This window comes from Nothoprocta perdicaria, unplaced genomic scaffold, assembly GCF_003342845.1.
Source record: "Nothoprocta perdicaria isolate Ctin4 unplaced genomic scaffold, notPer1 scaffold_321, whole genome shotgun sequence".
NCBI lineage: Eukaryota > Metazoa > Chordata > Aves > Tinamiformes > Tinamidae > Nothoprocta > Nothoprocta perdicaria.
The window spans coordinates 594,675-613,558 of record NW_020455557.1 but is presented as its reverse complement, the minus strand read 5'-3'; the positions used below and the strand labels follow the sequence as shown (position 1 = coordinate 613,558).

At 39.1% G+C, this 18,884-nt stretch overlaps 1 protein-coding gene and 1 long non-coding RNA gene across 3 annotated transcripts; one reads left to right on the top strand and one right to left on the bottom strand.

Moving 5' to 3' along the window:
* The first annotated feature begins 205 nt into the window (after positions 1 to 205).
* Positions 206 to 17,846, top strand: PLA2G15 (phospholipase A2 group XV). 2 transcript variants are annotated; one of them, XM_026043111.1, is made up of 7 exons: positions 239 to 253; positions 2,168 to 2,213; positions 8,013 to 8,169; positions 10,015 to 10,133; positions 11,264 to 11,362; positions 11,613 to 11,837; positions 14,426 to 17,846. In XM_026043111.1, exons 2-7 carry the CDS (start codon positions 2,204 to 2,206, stop codon positions 14,935 to 14,937), a joined length of 1,122 nt encoding a protein of 373 aa, XP_025898896.1. In that variant the 5' UTR covers positions 239 to 253; positions 2,168 to 2,203; the 3' UTR covers positions 14,938 to 17,846. The 2 variants fall into 2 exon arrangements, with proteins under 2 accessions (XP_025898895.1, XP_025898896.1); XM_026043110.1 differs by lacking the exon at positions 2,168 to 2,213 and having other exon boundaries at positions 206 to 253.
* Positions 4,090 to 6,717, bottom strand: LOC112950547. The gene is made up of 3 exons (XR_003250041.1): positions 6,679 to 6,717; positions 6,105 to 6,252; positions 4,090 to 4,305 (listed from the first exon to the last, which is right to left on the bottom strand). It is a non-coding gene; the product is annotated as an uncharacterized LOC112950547 (long non-coding RNA).
* Positions 17,847 to 18,884: the final 1,038 nt, after the last annotated feature.

Here is an 18,884-nt window from a genome sequence, read left to right as displayed (position 1 = left end):
GGCCCGCCGGGCCGCCCGTCGTGCTGGGTAAGAGCCCCCGGGCGGGCGGCGGGCAGCGGCCCCGGAGCCGCGTCCTGGCGTGGCCCGGGCCGGGCGGGAGCGCGCGGGATGCGGCTTTGCCCAAAACGCCTCAACTGCCCCAAAACGCAGGTGTGCGCGGGCCGCGAGCTGCGTTCGCTCCGTAACGTGCGGTACCTCGCAGCAAAGCGTCGTTCAAACCTGTTCAAAACGTCGATGCTTTTTGAGCCTGGTGGTAAGAGAGTGGAAAGTGAATATGCGTGSTTTTTGTAACTTGCTTACAGAATTGGTAATTCTGAACCGTTCTTTAATGCTTTTATCAAGTGCGTTTGGTGCTGTAAATCATCCCGTGACTCTTTTCAGTATGTTCTGTACTCCCGCTGTGCAAATAATGTTGATGYCAAGGGGGGAAAACATAGGAAAAGGGAGGGATGCTGGTGAAGGAGGAATGAGCAGGCTGTTCAGATAATGCTCCTTTTAGATATAATAGTTGGGGTTCTGCTGCTGACCTTATTAATTACTTCTCTTAGAAGCTCTTGACAGAACAGGGCAAACTTTAACCAGGAGACTTTAAAGAGGCTGCACATCTGTTAGGCTACAGGTACAAGTTCACAGTTCTTAACAGATGTCTCAACTAAATATCTGAGGATGTGAATTTGGGAAAAGAAACGGCCAGAGCAGCTCAAAAAAGACTGGACTTCAAGTGTGACCAAGACGTACGGTATTCAGCTCGGCCTCTGCAGGTTAGCAGACTGTTTCCATTCCACCTGCCTGCAGCAGCAGCACACTTCACCGAGAAGTGCTTGGTGCTGAACCCAGCACAAGCTTCTTGGCCGTAGCGGTGCCACTGCTTTAATTTGTTSGTCGGACATTCAACCCCTGCTGTGAAGGAGCCAAAGCGGTGTAAAGGGATCCTCACTGCAGGAATGTGAAGTTGCTATGGATGGATCTGTTGTTACCATATACCTTCCCTATGGATGATTTAAAAGGCATGGTTAACTTATGCCTTACTTTTCTCTGAGACGTGCTGTGAGGCTGAGCACAGCTGTAACCACAGATCTTTCACCGTTATATTGAATTTTCAGCAAACATAACTTGTGTGTCTTACTGTCCTCRTTAGCTCCTGCAGTTTTCATTTGCTCTCCTCTGCTTCTGCTGCCTGGTCCTGACTTGTCCAGAAAGTGAAGGCTGCATCCTTACCTCCATCTTCATAAATGATTGTTCTGTTGTTTGTGCGTTTGAGAAGGCTGTCCAGCTCTTAGACGCTCGGCTGTAACTTACTGTTGTAAAATACCACGTTCTTCGGGGCTAGAAATGACTGTGTCTTTGTAAAAACACCTGCACCAGGAGCTTAGCTTCAATTCGACGTGACAGAGCAAGTGAAGGTCAAACAAATAAAGGAGAGGAGAGTAAGARGTGACTGTCGGTCACTTACTGGGGCTGTATGAAATGTGCTCATCTTAATTCTACATAACTTCTCAGGGCCTCTTTTTCACCATTTTTGTGTGCGTGAGCTGTTAAAATAYGCTTTTTAGAAAACACTGCATGAAAATTGTCAGTGCACTTGGAATGCCTCCCTAAATGATTCTTCTAAGTTCTGGYTTAACGCAGAAGGTGCTTGGGAGAGGGAAGAAAAACAGGTGCTGTGCTGGAATCACAAATGCAGATACAGGTTGAGAGGTTGTATTCTAAGGRCTATACAAGCCTAAGATCCAGGTAAGATGAGTTTATAGAGCTGTTGCTCTTGTTTTATCAGCCTGGTATCTTAGGCCTTCTTTTCACTGTATGTCAAATTTTAAGTATGTTTTTATAGTAACTATGTTTTTATGGCCAGTTTGGAAGTTGTAACTTCTTTCTGCTTCGGAGTTTTGTATTTTATCTTATGCAAGTTGGTAGTCTTGAGAGAATGAAGGAGGAAGGAATGTTGTCCACATAATGATCACTTAAGAAATGTTTTATACTGTGATGGTCACAAAGCCTGGAGTAACTTGTTTGCAAACCTTTCTTGTAATGACCCCACTTGGAGTTGCAACCTGTGCTTGCCTGTGTAATAGAAGGAAATGGAGCACTTGTTTGCAAATATGGGGCCTTGCTTAGAGACGGATAATTTTGTGCTGTTCCCCAGGTACTAACAAAAATATTCCTTTAGGAACCTCTCAAATCAGAGAACAGATGAGCTGCCTGAATGCAACCCTGTAAGTATCGGCTGAAAATAGTGGGACTTTCTTCCTTTTCTTGTGGTGACAACAGATCTCAAGTTTGTAGAGCTCCTCACTAGGTCCAAGTGAAATGTGGTTCTGTGATACAGCTAATGCTGTCAGTGCAAGTGTTCATTGCCGTTCTCCTTGCTTTCTTTGGGCCAGCTTCTTTTTTTGTTCATTAAATCTGGAGAAAATTAACCTGATGAGGAATGAATAATTTCGGACTTGAGTTACCTTAATAGTGGCCCAAGGAATGGGGAGAGTAATGCCATTCCATGTGAATTAGAAACATCCTGAAATTGGTCTGTGCATCATCAAATACTGCCTTAGCAGGAGCTGTTTTTGTCTGAAGATCACATTTGTACATACCAAGGGAGTAACACAAATACATAAATTATTCTGCTTTTACACACACACACACAAAAGGTACTACAGTTAGAGTTTTCCTTAAGATTGAAAAAAAAAAAGGCAGCAAAAGGTATTTACAGGGCAGCAATGGAACTACAGTAGGACAAATATAAGGTAAAAGTCKTAAGTCTACTTCCGAAGTCCTGCCTGAAGTCTCGATATCCAAGAGACAGTACGCAGTAAAATGTAAAAATACTATTTTGGCATTATTCCTTCAAGAGCTTTCAAGGTAGAGGTGTTAGTTAAGCTGCTGCATTGTTTTCCCACCTAAGATATCTTTAAGAACTTTTTTAAGCCAGAACAATATATTTGTACAGAAAAATAACTTTTAAGAACCAGGATAATGTACTGAATACCTTTGCTCCATTGGCAGGAGCTATAAAAACGCTCCTGCTGTGAGATTGCTTCCAGACAGCAGTTTTATCCTCACGCAATTAAAATATTCTTACACTGCTCTTATCGGTTTGATTATATATTCAAAAYACTTGTCTGTTACTGGCAGTTCCTTGTGGCTGTTCTTTCTACTTCGTTTTCTCTGGTCACTACATATTTCCTGATGTCTTATCAATTTTGGGCGCTGATAACCTGTCCTTATAAGATCACTGGATTCACTGAACTCTTTACCTTTTAGAGCTGACTCCACACAATTACTATATCAATGTTCTGATACCTTCTGCAAACAATTTGTTAGGTACTTGGCTAAAGTTTTCTAGAAAGACACCTAAGTGAAGTTTGTTAATAATTGATTTATATGCAAAAGAGGTTTTTCTGTGAATTCCTGCTGACTACTAATTGAGGGCGGTGTGTTTGTATGGCCAGTTAACTAGATGTCAGCAGTGATTTAACTGTTCATGCCTCATGTGATCTGAGGTATCTAGGAGTATCATGTGAGATCTTGTTTGCTTTCTTGTTCCTAATTTTAAACACGGGCCTTTTCTGTGGCAGGCTGTTGCTGAGTATATAAGCTGCTTTGAGACATCCTCCTTAGAGAATTCYGTAGCCAGAATTTCAAGTGAATTCCCAGAAAACTTTGTTCATTTTCAAGGGAGACTAATTTATAGAACAAAAAAGGAGGAGAGTGATAGTTGATGTATATCATCGGCTTTTCAGATAAATGTAGTAAAAAAAAAATCAATTGGTGTCTTTGTCACACAAGTGATAGACTTATTTTTTCAGTTATTACATGGAAACTATTATTTTTCTTTTTTCCTAATGTTTTCCTAATGTTTTCTTTTTTCCTAATGCTAATTCTTGTTTCCTAATCTTACAGGATCATTCCCCCCACCACCACCCTGTTCACTGCTTTTGTTGATTGTTCTTTGTTTCCTGAGAGGTATTAGCAGAAGTCACTTTTAAGACTGCAAACTGCTTATTGTTTTCTTCTGAGAACTGCTAGCCAGTCATTAAGGTTGTAGTAGAATGATGGGCAGGAGTTTCAAAATATCTTAAAGGTGGTTATTATAATTTTTATATGTGGAGAAATATGTCRTGTCTTTATTCTAAAGAAATTTGAAGTTGTGCTTCACTTAAAGTTCAGTCTTACAAYAGCAACACTCAGGAGGAGATCTACTGGTTTTGGGAAGCCAGTTGATGCAAAAAGCACTGAAAGATATTGAAATATTGGAACCAAACTGATCTGATTAATGTATCAAGAYGGCTTCTGTTGGAATTACAGTCTCTGTGAAAAATAAGAATGTTGTAAAGCTGATTAAATGATCAAATCTGACAGGAACACTGTTTCTCTGCCCAACATGAGAACTCCATTTTCTTTCCAACAGTCTCAATTTAGAACTTGGTATATGCATTATACAACTGCAAATTAGTCACTAGGGTTCTMCTGGTTGGAATGCTGATGTATTTTGCAAAAGTTTACTTGCCCATTATTTTGTAAATTTATAAAGTAGGTATGTAGGCCTTAAAAATCAGAGCCTCTGTTCTGATGTTTCCAACACAGGGACGTAGGAACTGTAGATATCAGTAGATAATAGGATGAAGAGCTGACTTGCAAATTACTTTACCTAGAAGTGTATTCCCTGTATAGTTTTCCATGTATAGCAAATAGAAATATTTTTTTCTGTCACTTTAAAGTTCTGTCATAGAAAATTCAGGAAGCTATTGTTCTTTTCCTGCTGAATTAATATTCAATGCAATCTGCTGAATATTTTTTTTCCAACCTGTTACTGAGCAAAAAGCTACTAGATCGTTCTCCAGGCAAAATGTAAATCATTAACAGTTAGATTGTGTTGGGTTAGGACTGAAGATTCTTGCATGTTTTTCATAATCTTAAATTCTTAATCTGAAAAATCAAACTTTATACATTTTGCTCATGTGAACCCTATTCAGTTTGGAGAATATACTTTTGCAAATAAAACATGGGCTCTGAAGTTTCCATGATTAACRGTCCATTGATATAAAAACGTTATAGATGGCTTGGTAACCTGAAGAACATTTTAATTCTTGCTTTATAAACAAGCAGGGATCACACTTGCACATACAACACTATTTTTAAACAGTTGCGTTGTATCTTGGCAGAGGTGGAAGTTGTCCCATAGTTTTGCTTAGAATTTTATCAAATTATCACTTCCCTATGTTTTGTTCAGTTAACCAGTTTGTTCTTTGTCACTCCTTGAATAATCAGTATGCCTTTGCTCTGCATTAGACACAGGAGCGCAGCCTTTTTCCCCTCAAAAAATGAGGTTTAAATAGTTTTACTAAATTAAACTTGTAGTTCATAATATTCTGGTAATTCCAACTGAAATGYTGTATAATTTACTGGTTTCAGTCCTTTTGTCAGTAAATGTAAATTTTGGGTTTCCTCTGAATCACTTGGCTACTTTGTTTTGTGTTGAAATGGAAGAGAAAATCAGCTTGTTTTGTCCTTAGGTCTGCTACTGAAACTGGCCAGCCGTGAGTGATATAAATAGAATTACATTCCGTTCTTTTTATATTCGAGAGCTCTGATAGAGCAGCCAGAACAGGCATGAGGTTGTTAAAAAAACCCTGTTGCTTGACACTTCTGAAAGCAGTAACTAAACAGCACTTTGCGAGGTTCCAAGCCTGAACTCCAGTAAACTTCTTTCCAGTGCATGATGCAATGCCATAATCTCCCTTACTATGCTTTCCAGGACGTCAGAGCCCTTGAAATATGACCTAAAATAAACTGTTTGGAGCTACTGGGCCTTTAAATGCTTCACTTAGGCTKTTAGTGTTTTATTTCTGTGATATAGTGAGAAAGTAGGGGTAGTCAATAAAGAAATCCTGAGATATTCCCTTCTGCGGTGGGGCAACTGGGATGAAGGGAGGGTGGAAGAGACGAACTGTCCCAGCCTCTATTTGCTCTGAAGTTGTGTCCTTTCTCAGTTCTGCCATAAATGCTTCTGTGAAAACATATCTGGCTTTCCAGTTAAGTTAGCTGTTCCAGTAAGAGATTGCAATGGCTCCAAGAAAGGGATRCTGAGTATTGTGAAGCAAACTTACCTGCTGTTCGCTCTTCTCCATACTTTGTTTCTCATCCCACCCTTCTGAACTTGCAAAACAAGCTTATGAAGTTCCTTTCTCAGCAGTCCTTCAGGTGTTTTATTTCTCAGGGTGTATATCCTAAGATTTTTGTGGTGGAGAGATTTATCTGGAGAAAGAACAGCACACGTTCACGTGTCAGAAACGGTTTAAGTCTCTGTAGAGTGRACGCTGATTGAGATGAAAGGAAAAAATTTACTGAAAATGAAATGAAAAAATACATATTGAAGTATAAGTCACTCTCTAAGCACTATATATGAAAACAGAATGAAAATTGCATGGGATATAGTTTTGCTGTACAGCAATATCTTAGCTGTGCTAGAGCTTTTCTAAGAATAAGGGCCTATGATTTAACAAGAAAAGAGCTGTCACTATTGGTTTCCTTATCAAAGTTGCATAATGCTCAAAGCAAAAAGAAAAACACAAAAAAAACCCAAAATTAAAACAACAACAAAAACCCTGCAGACAGGAAATTGCAAAGACGTTTGTGCTCATAGGACTAGTGTTTTGTAAGTGACTTGCATTTGTAACTAACCTTGTTCTGTGTGTGAGCCCTGTGTTCTGCAGCACACCTGAAGTCTTTGGCTCAGACAGCACTGTAGAAACTTGCATTGTTGCTTCTTAATTGGAGTATGGAGCTTGCTTTCCTTGACTGTATGTGATGATCTCCTTGAACACAGCAGGAAGAGAGAGAKATATATTTATATATTTTTAATATTCCCCAGATTTGGGAGCAAGCTGGCTTGAATATACTAGCTGGCTCACTACTTTTGTTGGAGCTAATGTTTAAAAGCAAAAGGAAAAAAAGTCAGCTGGAGATATGATCTGAAGCAAACTTGGCAATGATAGGATCTGAAGCAAACTTGTACTATGCTTTCAGTGGGAAGTATTCTCGGTTGTTCAGCAAACTGAGTGCAGCCCTATAGTTAAAAGCTACAAGAKTAAAGTTTTGTCATATAAACAGGGTGCAGTTGTACACTTGCAAAAAAAGGTGGGAGGAAAAAAGCTGAGGAGGTGAAAAATAAAGCTGAAAGCTGTCTGCAACTCATATTTTTTTCTAATATGGAGAGACTGTTCAGTTACAGAATTGTATTCGTCTCCCTTGTTTGTGGGAGAAAAAAACACCTAGTAAATGTTGCAAAACTTAGGGAGCTCTTTTGTAAGCTAACTGCTGAAAATAAGAGCATTTCTTTGCTTTAGTTCTACTGTGGAAGTCTGCCTGTTCTCTGGCCTGTCTTGAAGATAGATAAATGGCAATAAAGTTCCATGGAAGGAATAGTAGCAACAGGCATATACCTTAGTAACAGTGCAAATACGAGACCCTTAACTCCATGTATTATTTAGGCAACAYGGTGGGAGGGACAGAGCCAAGACCAAAACTGTTATTACCCCCAATGTGAACGCACAAGACACCAACCTAYGCTCTGATAACTATGCAGTCCAGCTAGATTTTGTGTAAGAAAAGCTCAGCAGTAGGAGATGAACTGAAAAGGAAAAACTCCATAGTTTGTAGATACTGTTTAAAAAGAACAGAAAGACTTATCTATTCATTCGCAATTGTCTGAAGATCATTATTCAGAAAGATTCGGTTTATGCTTTAGAAGAGAGAGAACTCTGATAAGGTGTGAGTCAATGTGTTGTTGATACCCGTGACCCAACGTGACCTGCTCCTCTGGAGTCTGCTCTTTGAAGGCACTGAAACGTCGCTCTCSAATTATTTATGTGGTGGTTCCCCAGCTAACCATGTCTGGAAATCCATCAAGATATGAAGCTACAGGATTACACAATATTGAAGCTTGTACATTAACCTATAATTAAGAATTTGTAATGAATTTCAATTTAATACCTACCTACTTTACTATCTTCCAGTTCCGGGGGACTTGGGCAATCAGTTGGAAGCCAAATTAGACAAGCCATCAGTAGTGCACTATCTGTGCTCTAAGAAGACGGACAGTTACTTTACACTGTGGCTGAATTTAGAATTGCTTCTGCCTGTCATCATTGACTGCTGGATTGATAATATCAGGTAAGACCAGAAATACTGCACTGGGAAACTTGTTTTGGGCTTCTTTACTTGGACTGTCATGCTTAGATCAGACCGGCGACCGTAAACTTTCTTTTTGCAATTCAAGAACAATGAGAGAAATCCCTTAGAGCTCTTGAAGGCAGGAGCAATGTTAACAAAGCAAAATACAGTTTAACAGTTAGACTTTTTTTCTTTTAATTCCTCCACAATAATAAAATGGAAACTCTGATAATTTTTCTATGGGGTGTAAATTTTAGTGGTGCTTCCTCACAACCACGTTTTGCTTCTGTAGGTTGGGCAGCTAATATTTTGAATCCTCGGCTCATCTTTGTGTTCCAGGACTCTGCCAACATACCTGTATCAGCACCTTAAATTGCAATGGGTAACTCAGTAGACAAGGAACGAGGGGAATAACGTGAATGTTACTTATCAGTTCTAGCTACAATAATATAAGCAGCAGGGCTCACTGCTGGTCTCGAGTAGCCTGCTCGGCAGTTGTAATTATAAGTTAAAGGATGTATTTATTTAACAAAGATCTATGTAGTACAAATTGACCTAAATGACGAAGTTCTCTCCAAACCCAACAGGGAAATAGAACATAAGTGAACTTCACCACTGTTGCTCATTTCCATTTTGATCCTAGCATTTTCTTAAGTAATGCTACATCTCTGGAAAAAAATCTCTGCCTGTACTTACAAGCATATAGACACAAGTGTATTTTGTAGTGTAAATAGAATACTATAGGGATGTGTCATTATGGGTTTTGTTGTTTCAAATTTTTTTATGAAAGCTTTTAGATCTACTCATTTATCCACGCTGCACAATCTCTCTCAAAGACAGTTTTTTGTAGCTGTTTTTCCTAATAGCGTTATATGTATAGAGTAAATATATTCTGTATAGTTCATTAGTAGCATCTTAGTGCTTTTGGTGAAAGATTGAAAAGAATTCTACCACGTAAATCAACTAAGAAAAAAAACWTAAGCAATAGTGAAAAACTTTGAAATTTTTGAGTCACTGGAAAGCAGAGAGTCTTAAAYTGGATGCTTGAGGGTCTGCAGGTTTTCGTGGAGGTGGTGTTTTCTATTTTGTATCTTGAGACAGTGCCTCTGCTTTAGTTCAGAGCTGTTTGCCTCACAGGTAAAGGGAGATTTTTGATGCATGAAGTGTGAATATTAGTCAGGATTGTGACACTTGAGCTGCAGTAACGGCTGGCACTCCAGAAACTGCAGTTGTACTGATACAGCATTAATAAAGATACAAAAATATCCGCTCAAGTTCTTTGTGTCGCAAATAGTTTTAAAAGATATGTACAAAACACTTCATGCTGTGTGGGTTTCTTTAGGTTTAACCTATTATTAATAGTTAAAAAATACCAAGTACTCCAGTATGCTGCTGTAGTTTTCTAGTTAGATAAAAATAGTTCATTAGTGTTCAGGGGAACTTGACTGATATCCAAGTTCACAGTTATTTTATCTGCTCCTGCCACACCTGCTTGAGTTCTTGACAAGCTTTCTGAATTTTATGCTTGACTTGAAATAATGTAGAGCTGTATGAAGCTGCACGAAGCAGTTTATATCTTTTTAAAGCTGAAGTCCAGCCACTCTTCTGTATACTCAGTTTTACAGAGAAGACAAGTCTTAACATTTTGCGTGGGTAGAAAACACTTGTTTGCACCATATAACCACTTAGTTCCTAGAGTATTCTTATCGTGTCTGCCTCTCTTCTCCCCCTGCCAGCTAACAGCTCTCAAGGGTCTTGTTAGTGCACTCGGGGAATGTAAGACCGTTTCAGTTGAGAGCTGTCATGTGCTGATATGCCATGATTCGTATCTTTGTCCCTCCCCAGGCTTGTGTATAATCGAACAAGCAAGATTACAGAGCCACCAGATGGAGTGGATATCAGAGTCCCAGGCTTTGGACAGACATTTTCCTTGGAATTCCTTGACCCAAGCAAAAGGAGTGTTGGTATGTATGGGCTGTGCTACRGAATAATGACGTGCTTACATTTGTACTCTAAATGGCTTCTGCATTAATTGGGTTTGATTGCAGGGTGTTTTTTGCTGGGGTGGAGGGCGTGTTTGGTCTTTGGTAGAACTCTTCCTTTGGGAAACGATGACTCTGGCAAACTCTTGTGAGGAGATGTAAGCTGTGGCTGACGACTTAAGCCATTTAGCCGGCAGTAGCGCACGGAGCTTCCCGGCAGGAAGGGCCCTTTCCCACTGCAGGGATTTGGGGGTTTCTTTTTCTAGGGAGCAATCCCTAAAAGAGCAGTAATGATGCTCTTCATGATCTTAGAAGTAGATAACTTTTGTAACTATGAAGTTAATAAAATATAAATAMCAATGTGCTATTGAACTTACCTTATTATTTATAATAGCATAATTAAAAACATAARTCCATCTGTGATATTCAGTAGGCTTTTCTGATCTTTCATCTTCCTGAAGTGCTACTAAATGCACTTARCAGTGATGATACTTGAATGCCACATTTCTAACCTCGTAATGCACTGCTAGCATCTTACCACAAGTGCTCGCAATCAGCTGCAAACACTTCCCTTTTCCATTAGAACATTATGGTCATTCACTTAAGTTTCAATCCCCTAAAAGATGGATACAGAAATAGTTCTGCAATGGTTTCCAGAACTTCACCCTGCAAGCATTTTTTTTTCCAAGAACTCCAGGTTACTGTTTATTGYGTCCTACAGCAAGTTAACTAGCAGGGAACAAAAGCCAAAATTCCAGTGTAGGAATTTCTTAATTTGGTTTGGTTCAAGAGTCAGACATAGTTTTGCTAAGGAAAATGCATCCCTTCTGTGTATGCTGGATTTGCTGTCATTTGACAGGTTGTCCAAGTTGAGACAGGTTTTAAGAACAGTAATCACTTGCTTTGGGTGAAAAGCAAACATAATTCATTTTGCTTAATGTGCAGCTTTCSGTATTGCCAGATTCTTAGATTACACTTAATGCCTGTATATGTGGAATTAGAGGTAATGCATCCTGAAGCTAATTTGTTTTGCCATCATTAGCCTGTCTGATGGCTGCTTCTAATGCTAATCTTTTCACTTCTTCTGTTTCTTTCCCATCTGATATCTGCAGGCAGTTACTTCTATTTGCTGGTGCAGAGTTTGGTTGACTGGGGCTACAAGCGGGATGAAGATGTAAGAGGAGCACCTTATGACTGGCGAAAGGCACCAAGTAATTTTCATTTTTTCTTTTTTTTTCCCCCCTTGGGTTGGGGCAGTCTTAAAATTCATATTTAAGATGTGAAGAATTAGAGTAATCTTTGTACCTATACTTATGTAAGTTTAAGAGGAATAGGGAAAAAAATTTTGAACTTGTTGCCTGATGTAAGCCTGTTTGCATTGCTTTTGAGTAGTAAAAAAGAAACAAAAAAGGTGAATAACGCCTTTGATAAGGTTTTGAAAACTGTGTGTGTTTGTTTTAGATGAGAACGGACACTACTTTGTGGCCCTTCGCAAGATGATAGAGTTAATGTACGAACAGTATGGAAGTCCTGTTGTCTTAATTGCCCACAGCATGGGGAATATGTACACCCTCTACTTCCTCAATCATCAGTCGCAGGATTGGAAAGACAAGTACATAAAGGACTACGTGTCACTGGGTGCTCCCTGGGGAGGAGTTGCTAAAACTCTCCGTGTGCTGGCTTCAGGTAGGTAACCTAAGGATTTGCATTCTGTTTTTTTAGGAGTAGATGAGAATATCCACACYGTTAACTGTGATTGGAGGATAAGAATTTGAAGTATTAAGAAAAAAAAAAATATTTTAAACTTCCTAAGTTAGAGCAGCTTGGCGTTTCAAGCCCTGTGACCACACTGTCATTCTTTCTGCACGTCAGTCTTTCTACATCCCTTAACCAGGAGCCGTTTCCGCTCCTGACTCAGTCCCATCCCAGCAGCTTGTGGTGTCACCTGCTGTTTGGCCAAGTGCCTTCCTTTTCTGTCACTTCTGCCATCGGTCTGAGGGCTCTCAGTTCAGTATTGCAAAGCTGAYAGACTCACCAGTTCCCTTTGATTAAAGATCACAGGGCTGCTTGAGGTGAACATTAAATGAAACTCGTAGCCAAGGTGGTTAAGTGCTGATGACATTGGAACTCTGCAGCTGAGGAAAGTGAATCTTTGAGATCTTGGGTTAGTGTATCAGATATACCCAAGTCTAACAGGTTTAAAAGAGGAAGYATAATGTATTTCACTGAATAATTGCTAACAACTGATAGAAAAAGTTCACTTACAGCATTAGGTGATACTGCGATTATTTCATTGCAGAGCACTAAGTTATTTTGTGCTTTGCTGTTTAATACATAATCCCTCTGCTTATTCTTTTTAGTTTACTTCTAATTTGCTAGCTTTGGATATCATTATTTTCTTTGCAAGTAAAGCTGACATCAAAAGAATTGGATTTCATCAAAATGCAGAGCACATACCAGGAGCCAGCCAAGCGTGGACAGATCAAAAGAACCCTTTGCTAAACAAAGGCATTTGCATCTGAATGGGAATGCCCAATTTGGAGTTACTAATTAGAAAACTTAAATTGGTTATTTGTATTAAATTTTAGATTTTTTATTCAGTTGCAAAGGCTCTGTAAAAAACAATTTCTCATTTCACAGAGGCTTCATCTGACAAGTTTGCATGCTACAGAAAGGGTAGACAATGGGCAATTTTAAAATTGCCTCTGTAAAGTGCCACATGATTGCAAGGAATTCCACAGTCCTTGGGATTTCTGTTGGGTTAAATTCTCATTTTTCACATCTTGATTATCATTAATAATGCATCTTATCCAAAGTTACTAGCTATACAAATGCATAATAAGGATACCTAGATTTGTACTAGAATGTAGACATCTCTTAATCTGAGTGACAGCTGCATTAAACAGTCTATAGCACGGAACCCTTTCACAAAAACCAAATCTGGCAATTTTACAGCAGAGTTAAGAATATCACAGGAAACTTAGAACATAATATCCAAAGGCATATTATTGTCGTAATACTGTGCCGTAAGTATCTGTARTAAGTCAAAACCCGCACGCACTAACACTTGAATGGCAATTAGTCCATCAAAGAAATKAGAGAAAGAAGACAATCAGGGTGTTAGGACACAGAATTTTTGCTTCTGAGAAAAATGCTGCACTGCTCTGGGAAGGCAATCTGTGAATGTATTCTCTGTGCTCCCATTGCTATTTAGAATAAATGAATGGCTAGGAACTCTGTGAAATCCACAGCTGCCTTACAAAAGTGGCAAATAAGAGCCAGAATTCTTGTTCTTGCCACCCCCCACCTTTTAAAGTATTCTTTCTTTTTTAAATCAACTCCCAAAGTGATATTGGCAACATTTCCATGTAGTCTTACTGGCAACGAAGACGGCACTTGAGCATCTTACTGAATGAACATTGCCACCTTATGGATTTGTGCTGCATATACAAGCTCAGTGCTATATCAAGAATACAGACTTCAGCCTCATAATTGCACATTTTATGTTATGGTTGACTTAGCTACATCCTGTACCCACCTGGACTTGAGCTCATGTGCTTATCAGAAAAGGGAATTTCTTCCTAGTAAATCAGTATCTCTGTTATGTATTAGGCAGCTTTTAAATTTGTGGAGAAATGCAAAAGAATAAAAGTTCCAATCTGAAGAAAGCTGCCTACAGCTAGTAATTAAGTTGTGTGAGCTGCCAAGAAATGTGGTGGATTGTCTTGTTCCTTGATGTGTGCAAAAATCGGAGCCTTTTGACAAATGTCTTGGCCAAATACTAGCCCTGTGCTGAGTCTAAACAGSGGAAAATGTAACAGGTTTGTGTGTGACTGTGGGTCACATAAGACAGTGGAAGGAAATTCATGATCTAAGATCAGAAGCACTGTAAAACACATATTTTTTCCATTTCTAAGCATTTAGACTAAGTGTACAAATTGTATAGATAATGCTTAATAAATGCTAACTTCTCAGTCAGCTGCTATAGAGAATATTTTGTGCTTTATGAAGGCTCATAYTGGAAAGGCAGCAGTGCTCTTGATTTGTCATTCATTCATCTTTTATAATTTGTATATTATCAGMAGTTTGTTCGCAGAAGTTAAATACCAAGACAGAATCAATTGAGAAAACAGTCTTCCCCAAATGTGCCTGCAAGCCAAGGGAATGAGTGTTTTTTCTCTTGTATTCATTTTATTACTGTGGATGGCACTCGTTGCTGCGGGGTGTGTGACAAACACATTGTCTACAGTGAAATTCCACCCTTTCTTTCTAAGGTGACAACAACAGAATCCCTGTCATCAGCTCGCTCAAGATTCGAGACCAGCAGAGATCAGCGGTTTCCACAAACTGGATGCTCCCCTACAACTACACGTGGCCTCCAGACAAGGTCTTTGTAAGCACTCCTACAGCCAACTACACTCTCCGGGATTATCAGAGATTCTACAGGGACATTGACTTTGAGGATGGCTGGCTCATGAGGCAGGACACGGAGCCCCTGGTGTACGAGATGACACCCCCCGGCGTGCGCATTCACTGTCTTTATGGTACTGGTGTAGAAACACCCGATTCCTTCCATTATGAGAGCTTTCCTGATAAAGAGCCCAAGATCCTTTACAGTGATGGGGATGGTACAGTAAACTTACAGAGTGCCTTGCAATGTCAAAAATGGGTGGACATGCAGAAGCAGGAGGTGGTGATGTTTGAGCTTTCGGGAAACGAGCATATTCAAATGCTTTCCAATGATACTACTATCACCTATGTGAAAAAGCTGCTTTTTAATTTGTGACACCCTGTGATGACAGTCATTTTCGTCACCTATGATGCCTTTCCTTAAATTAGGGAAAATGCCTTTTGATCCCTTGATATTTAGGTAGCTGAATTATTTATTTGGTCTTTTTTTTTCTTCTGTGTTCAAGAAGTTGTTTGGTGTCCTAAATGATAATTTGTCTCAGACTTGTGTTCATAATGAATTGTGGTATTTTCACATTATGAGAATTTGGTCAAATATGCATTTTGGTACCTCTAGTGTTATATCTGATATTCATACATAAGACTTTCATTTGAGACTCTGCAGCCCCTTGTACATACGATGTGATTTTCTGCTGTGTGGGCTTTGAAGGTTTTGCACGGGGAGGGCTGGGAAGGACTGCAATTTGAGATGCCCATGAAACAAGGGAAAAAAATACTAAGAATTTGGAAAGCAGAGTAAACTTAGCTTAGTTTGTAAGAGTGCAGCTATACTAAGTGTCAAAGGCAAGAGGTTTGGTACTGCCTTACTTTTTTCACATCCAGTCTTCCTGTTGCTAGAGCTTTGGGGAAAGAGGAAAGATGTGTAAATTGAGATATATTATTAAGATTTTTTAAAAAAGCAGGAAAAAATAGTTTGCTCTTAAAATTCTAGATTTTGATGAYTTATAATCCATAGTGTGAAGGCTGCTGACCTTCTGCTTTACTTCTCAATAGGGGAAAGAGGCTAAGCAGTGGAAAGTGCTTGTAACAATCAGTGGCTCTTCAGTCAAAACTAACAGAATCAAATACTGGCAAACCTTGCATACAGTGTGTTATTTTTACACTTCCGGGTGAAAAACCACAGGAAATATCCTGCAGTGGAAATGATAATTAGTGGGCAGTCATTAAAAATAGAATGTGAATTTCTTAAAGTGAAAGGGAGGAGTCACTGCAAATATGAAATATAAACTTGTTCTTGGCCAAATTCTCTGACCCAATTTGTGGCCAACCAGTGGTTAGATCAATACTGCTAAAAAGAATCTTAAAATTTAAGGCCTAAAATGCAGCTCTCATGAATTACAGACTTTTCTTATTACAGTCTCAAGCAGTTGGGCTATGAAGTTCCTAAATGTTTCGATACAGCTCTGGTGAATTGCTGCAATATTGTTTTACTCGGCTTAAAAAGCATTTCAGAACTAACTCCAGAGAAAAKGCAGCATAAATGAGCATGGTATTTACAAGCCTGATTACAGAAATCATCTTACAGAAATAATTTCACTAAAAGAGTCCCTTTTGCTTACTTTTAAATCAGTCACTCAGACTGTTAGTTTCCTAAAAAGCCAGTATCAGTGCTTTTCAAATGCTGCGTCCTCCAACAAAAATTTATTTTACCATGAAAAAGAAATGTCAGAAATACAGATTTTACATTACTTAAGAAATTGAAGCTGTCTAAAGGATAAGTTTTAAAGATTTTTGTAGCACACACAAAATGCTGCCTTTTAATGTACAAATGTTGCGATGACAATAGGCTTGAATTCTTGTTTCTGTAAAATGAAACCACTGTGGCACAGGGTAARTCTAAAGCTTCAAATTTTAAATCAGAAATGACTGTAAAATCAGAGCAACTTAAACCAGAGTTGTGGATAAGGTAAATTGTACTGAGGTTTTAACTTTTTTCATGTAGAGTAATGTAGGTTCATTATCCTTGCCTATTACTTTTGGTAAGAGGAGGACTCAGTTCTTCTGCTCTTCTAAAAGAGAATGTGTATCTTGTTGTCCAGGAACCTGCACTTCCACAACCATATTGCCCAGACTTCCTTGGAGCTGGCACTGAGTTGTCCCAGGCTATTTGTAAATGGAAACTGCTGAAATGAAGCAACACACACAAGCTTTTAGCTGCCTGCTCTATTGGGTGTAGGGCTGCTGGCTGGACAAGCTTCAGACTTGTTGTTCTGAAGCTGCTCAAGGATAAAACTCTTGTGGTCTGACTCAGTTTTTGAATAAATTGCTATATTGCTGTTTTAGAGCAGGAAAAATATACAGAAAATAGAATTTTTCAAAGTCTGTATTTCTTGCTGAAGTGGAAAGTTAATAGTGAGTTTGAGGAGTGGAGATAGAGGCTGTATTGCAGGTCACCAATGTGGGCAGTGGGGGCTGAAAGAGGTTAAGAGCTGTTAGCCTATATTCTTGAGCTGGAGAATGCTTTGAAGCTTCATTTAGGTCCTTACATGTATAGTCAGCGTGTACTTCAGTCTCRTAGCAAGCTCCCTGTAAAGTGAAGGCAGCAAGAAGCTCATTCTAGTTGCTGAAAAAGAATCATTTCCCTCAGCCTTTGGAAAGGCCCTATTTGCTAAGGGTTGTTCCTCTGTATCTGAAAGCAGGACTGTTTGGCAGTACTGTTATAGCCCTGCTACAGCCACGTGCACTTGAGCTTCAGAGCTCTTGTGCAGACAGGGAGAAGTCTGAAGAAACACATCGTTCTATAGAGAGAACTTGATGTTTCCTCAGCAGAACTCAGGTGCTTGGCCACACTTCACAGATGAAAGGTTCAAATTCACTGACATGTCTTCAGTATACCTGAGACATACGGAGCATGTCACACTCTTTCCTGAACTCTTGCATGGTTTTATTTCTCCAGGATGTTTTCAGAAACCCAAATAGTCTTGAGGACCAAATGTATTTATTTTTGACAAAATGTAAAAAGAACGCTGAAGGGGCTTCAGCTGGCATTGTAATTCTTCTAAAGGGGGTCAGAGTCACTATGTGATTCTGTTAAAAACAGAAGGCTTCAATAACTAGCAATAATTGCAAAGGACTTGCAGACCAAAGGAAGGAAAGTTTAGTGTTAAGGTAGTTCTCGGAGCACAGTGTTCAAGGCCCTCTTAAATTCAGGGAATGTTTGGGTATGACTTTGCTGCTCTACACTTTAACAGTATTTTGTACAGAACATAATCTGAGACGTAGCATTTTATATGCCACTTTTGTGTATGAATGAGTTAAAGAGATTTTGGATATTTTATTGTCTTTGATAACATAATAAAGTTGATCTAATATTGTGTGTCTCTTGTGAATAACTCGTGCCAGAAGAAATGTCAACTCGTTGCCTTTTGTCAGCCTTCTGGAGGTGACTCATTTTATCACTTTTTCTACTGCTTGATAAACTTCAGCTTTTCTCCATGTTCTGTTTAGTTTAAGACTTRTCACTTTGTAGTCATCCATATCCACAAGCGAGAGTTAAATGTTTAGTTGCAGGATCAGAATTCTTTTGTTAAAACCAAAGTGCATTATGAGTCCAAGACCTGGAAGAAACTTCTCATTTAGTGTTTGACTATAAATACTGGTGTTGAGCTTGTTTGCCCTAATGGYTTGGCTGTATGCATGGACCATGTGGAAGGTGGTTATTAACTTACTTTCTAAATTGTGCGGTGTCTGACCTTCTGGGTAGACTCTGCCAACAGTGAATTTCAAAAGGTACGTTCCTGATCAGCTGCTTTTTAAGTCTTTTCTGTTTGTTCATTTTATTTCTGTTTTAACTATGAGGGTTTACAAATACAACAGCCTTTAACAAGGGAAAAAGTAATGAATGATCTTRCAGCTTTAACTATATTGTTAATTTTTACTGGACTACTTTATAAACAGTATGTCTACTTTCGGTGGGGAATATCTGGGAAATTTGGAATTCCAACAGCTGCAGTTCTGAGAGGTACATCCTGAGATATACATTTCAGGGTAAGAATTCTGTGTGCTAGGGACTCCTGTTATCATAATTAGCATTTATTTCACTTCTGGCATACAGTGATAAGGTTTTAAGCACGCTTTTTGAAGAACGGAGCTCTTTGTCACCAGATTTTGTATCTCTGAGTGCCCACAGTACAATTAACAAAAGAGCCACCAGAGGGAAGACTTATCTCAACGAATGTTTGTGTGTGGTGTCCTAGAGATGAGCAGAAAGCTTAGAGAGGGCAATGAAAGTGAAGGGGTTCCCTTGCCTGATGGAACTGTAGA

Coding starts and splice junctions, on each gene's coding strand:
- PLA2G15 (XM_026043110.1), top strand. Junction 8,170..10,014: donor TGCTGGATTGATAATATCAG/GTAAGACCAGAA, acceptor GTCCCTCCCCAG/GCTTGTGTATAATCGAACAA. Junction 10,134..11,263: donor CCCAAGCAAAAGGAGTGTTG/GTATGTATGGGC, acceptor TGATATCTGCAG/GCAGTTACTTCTATTTGCTG.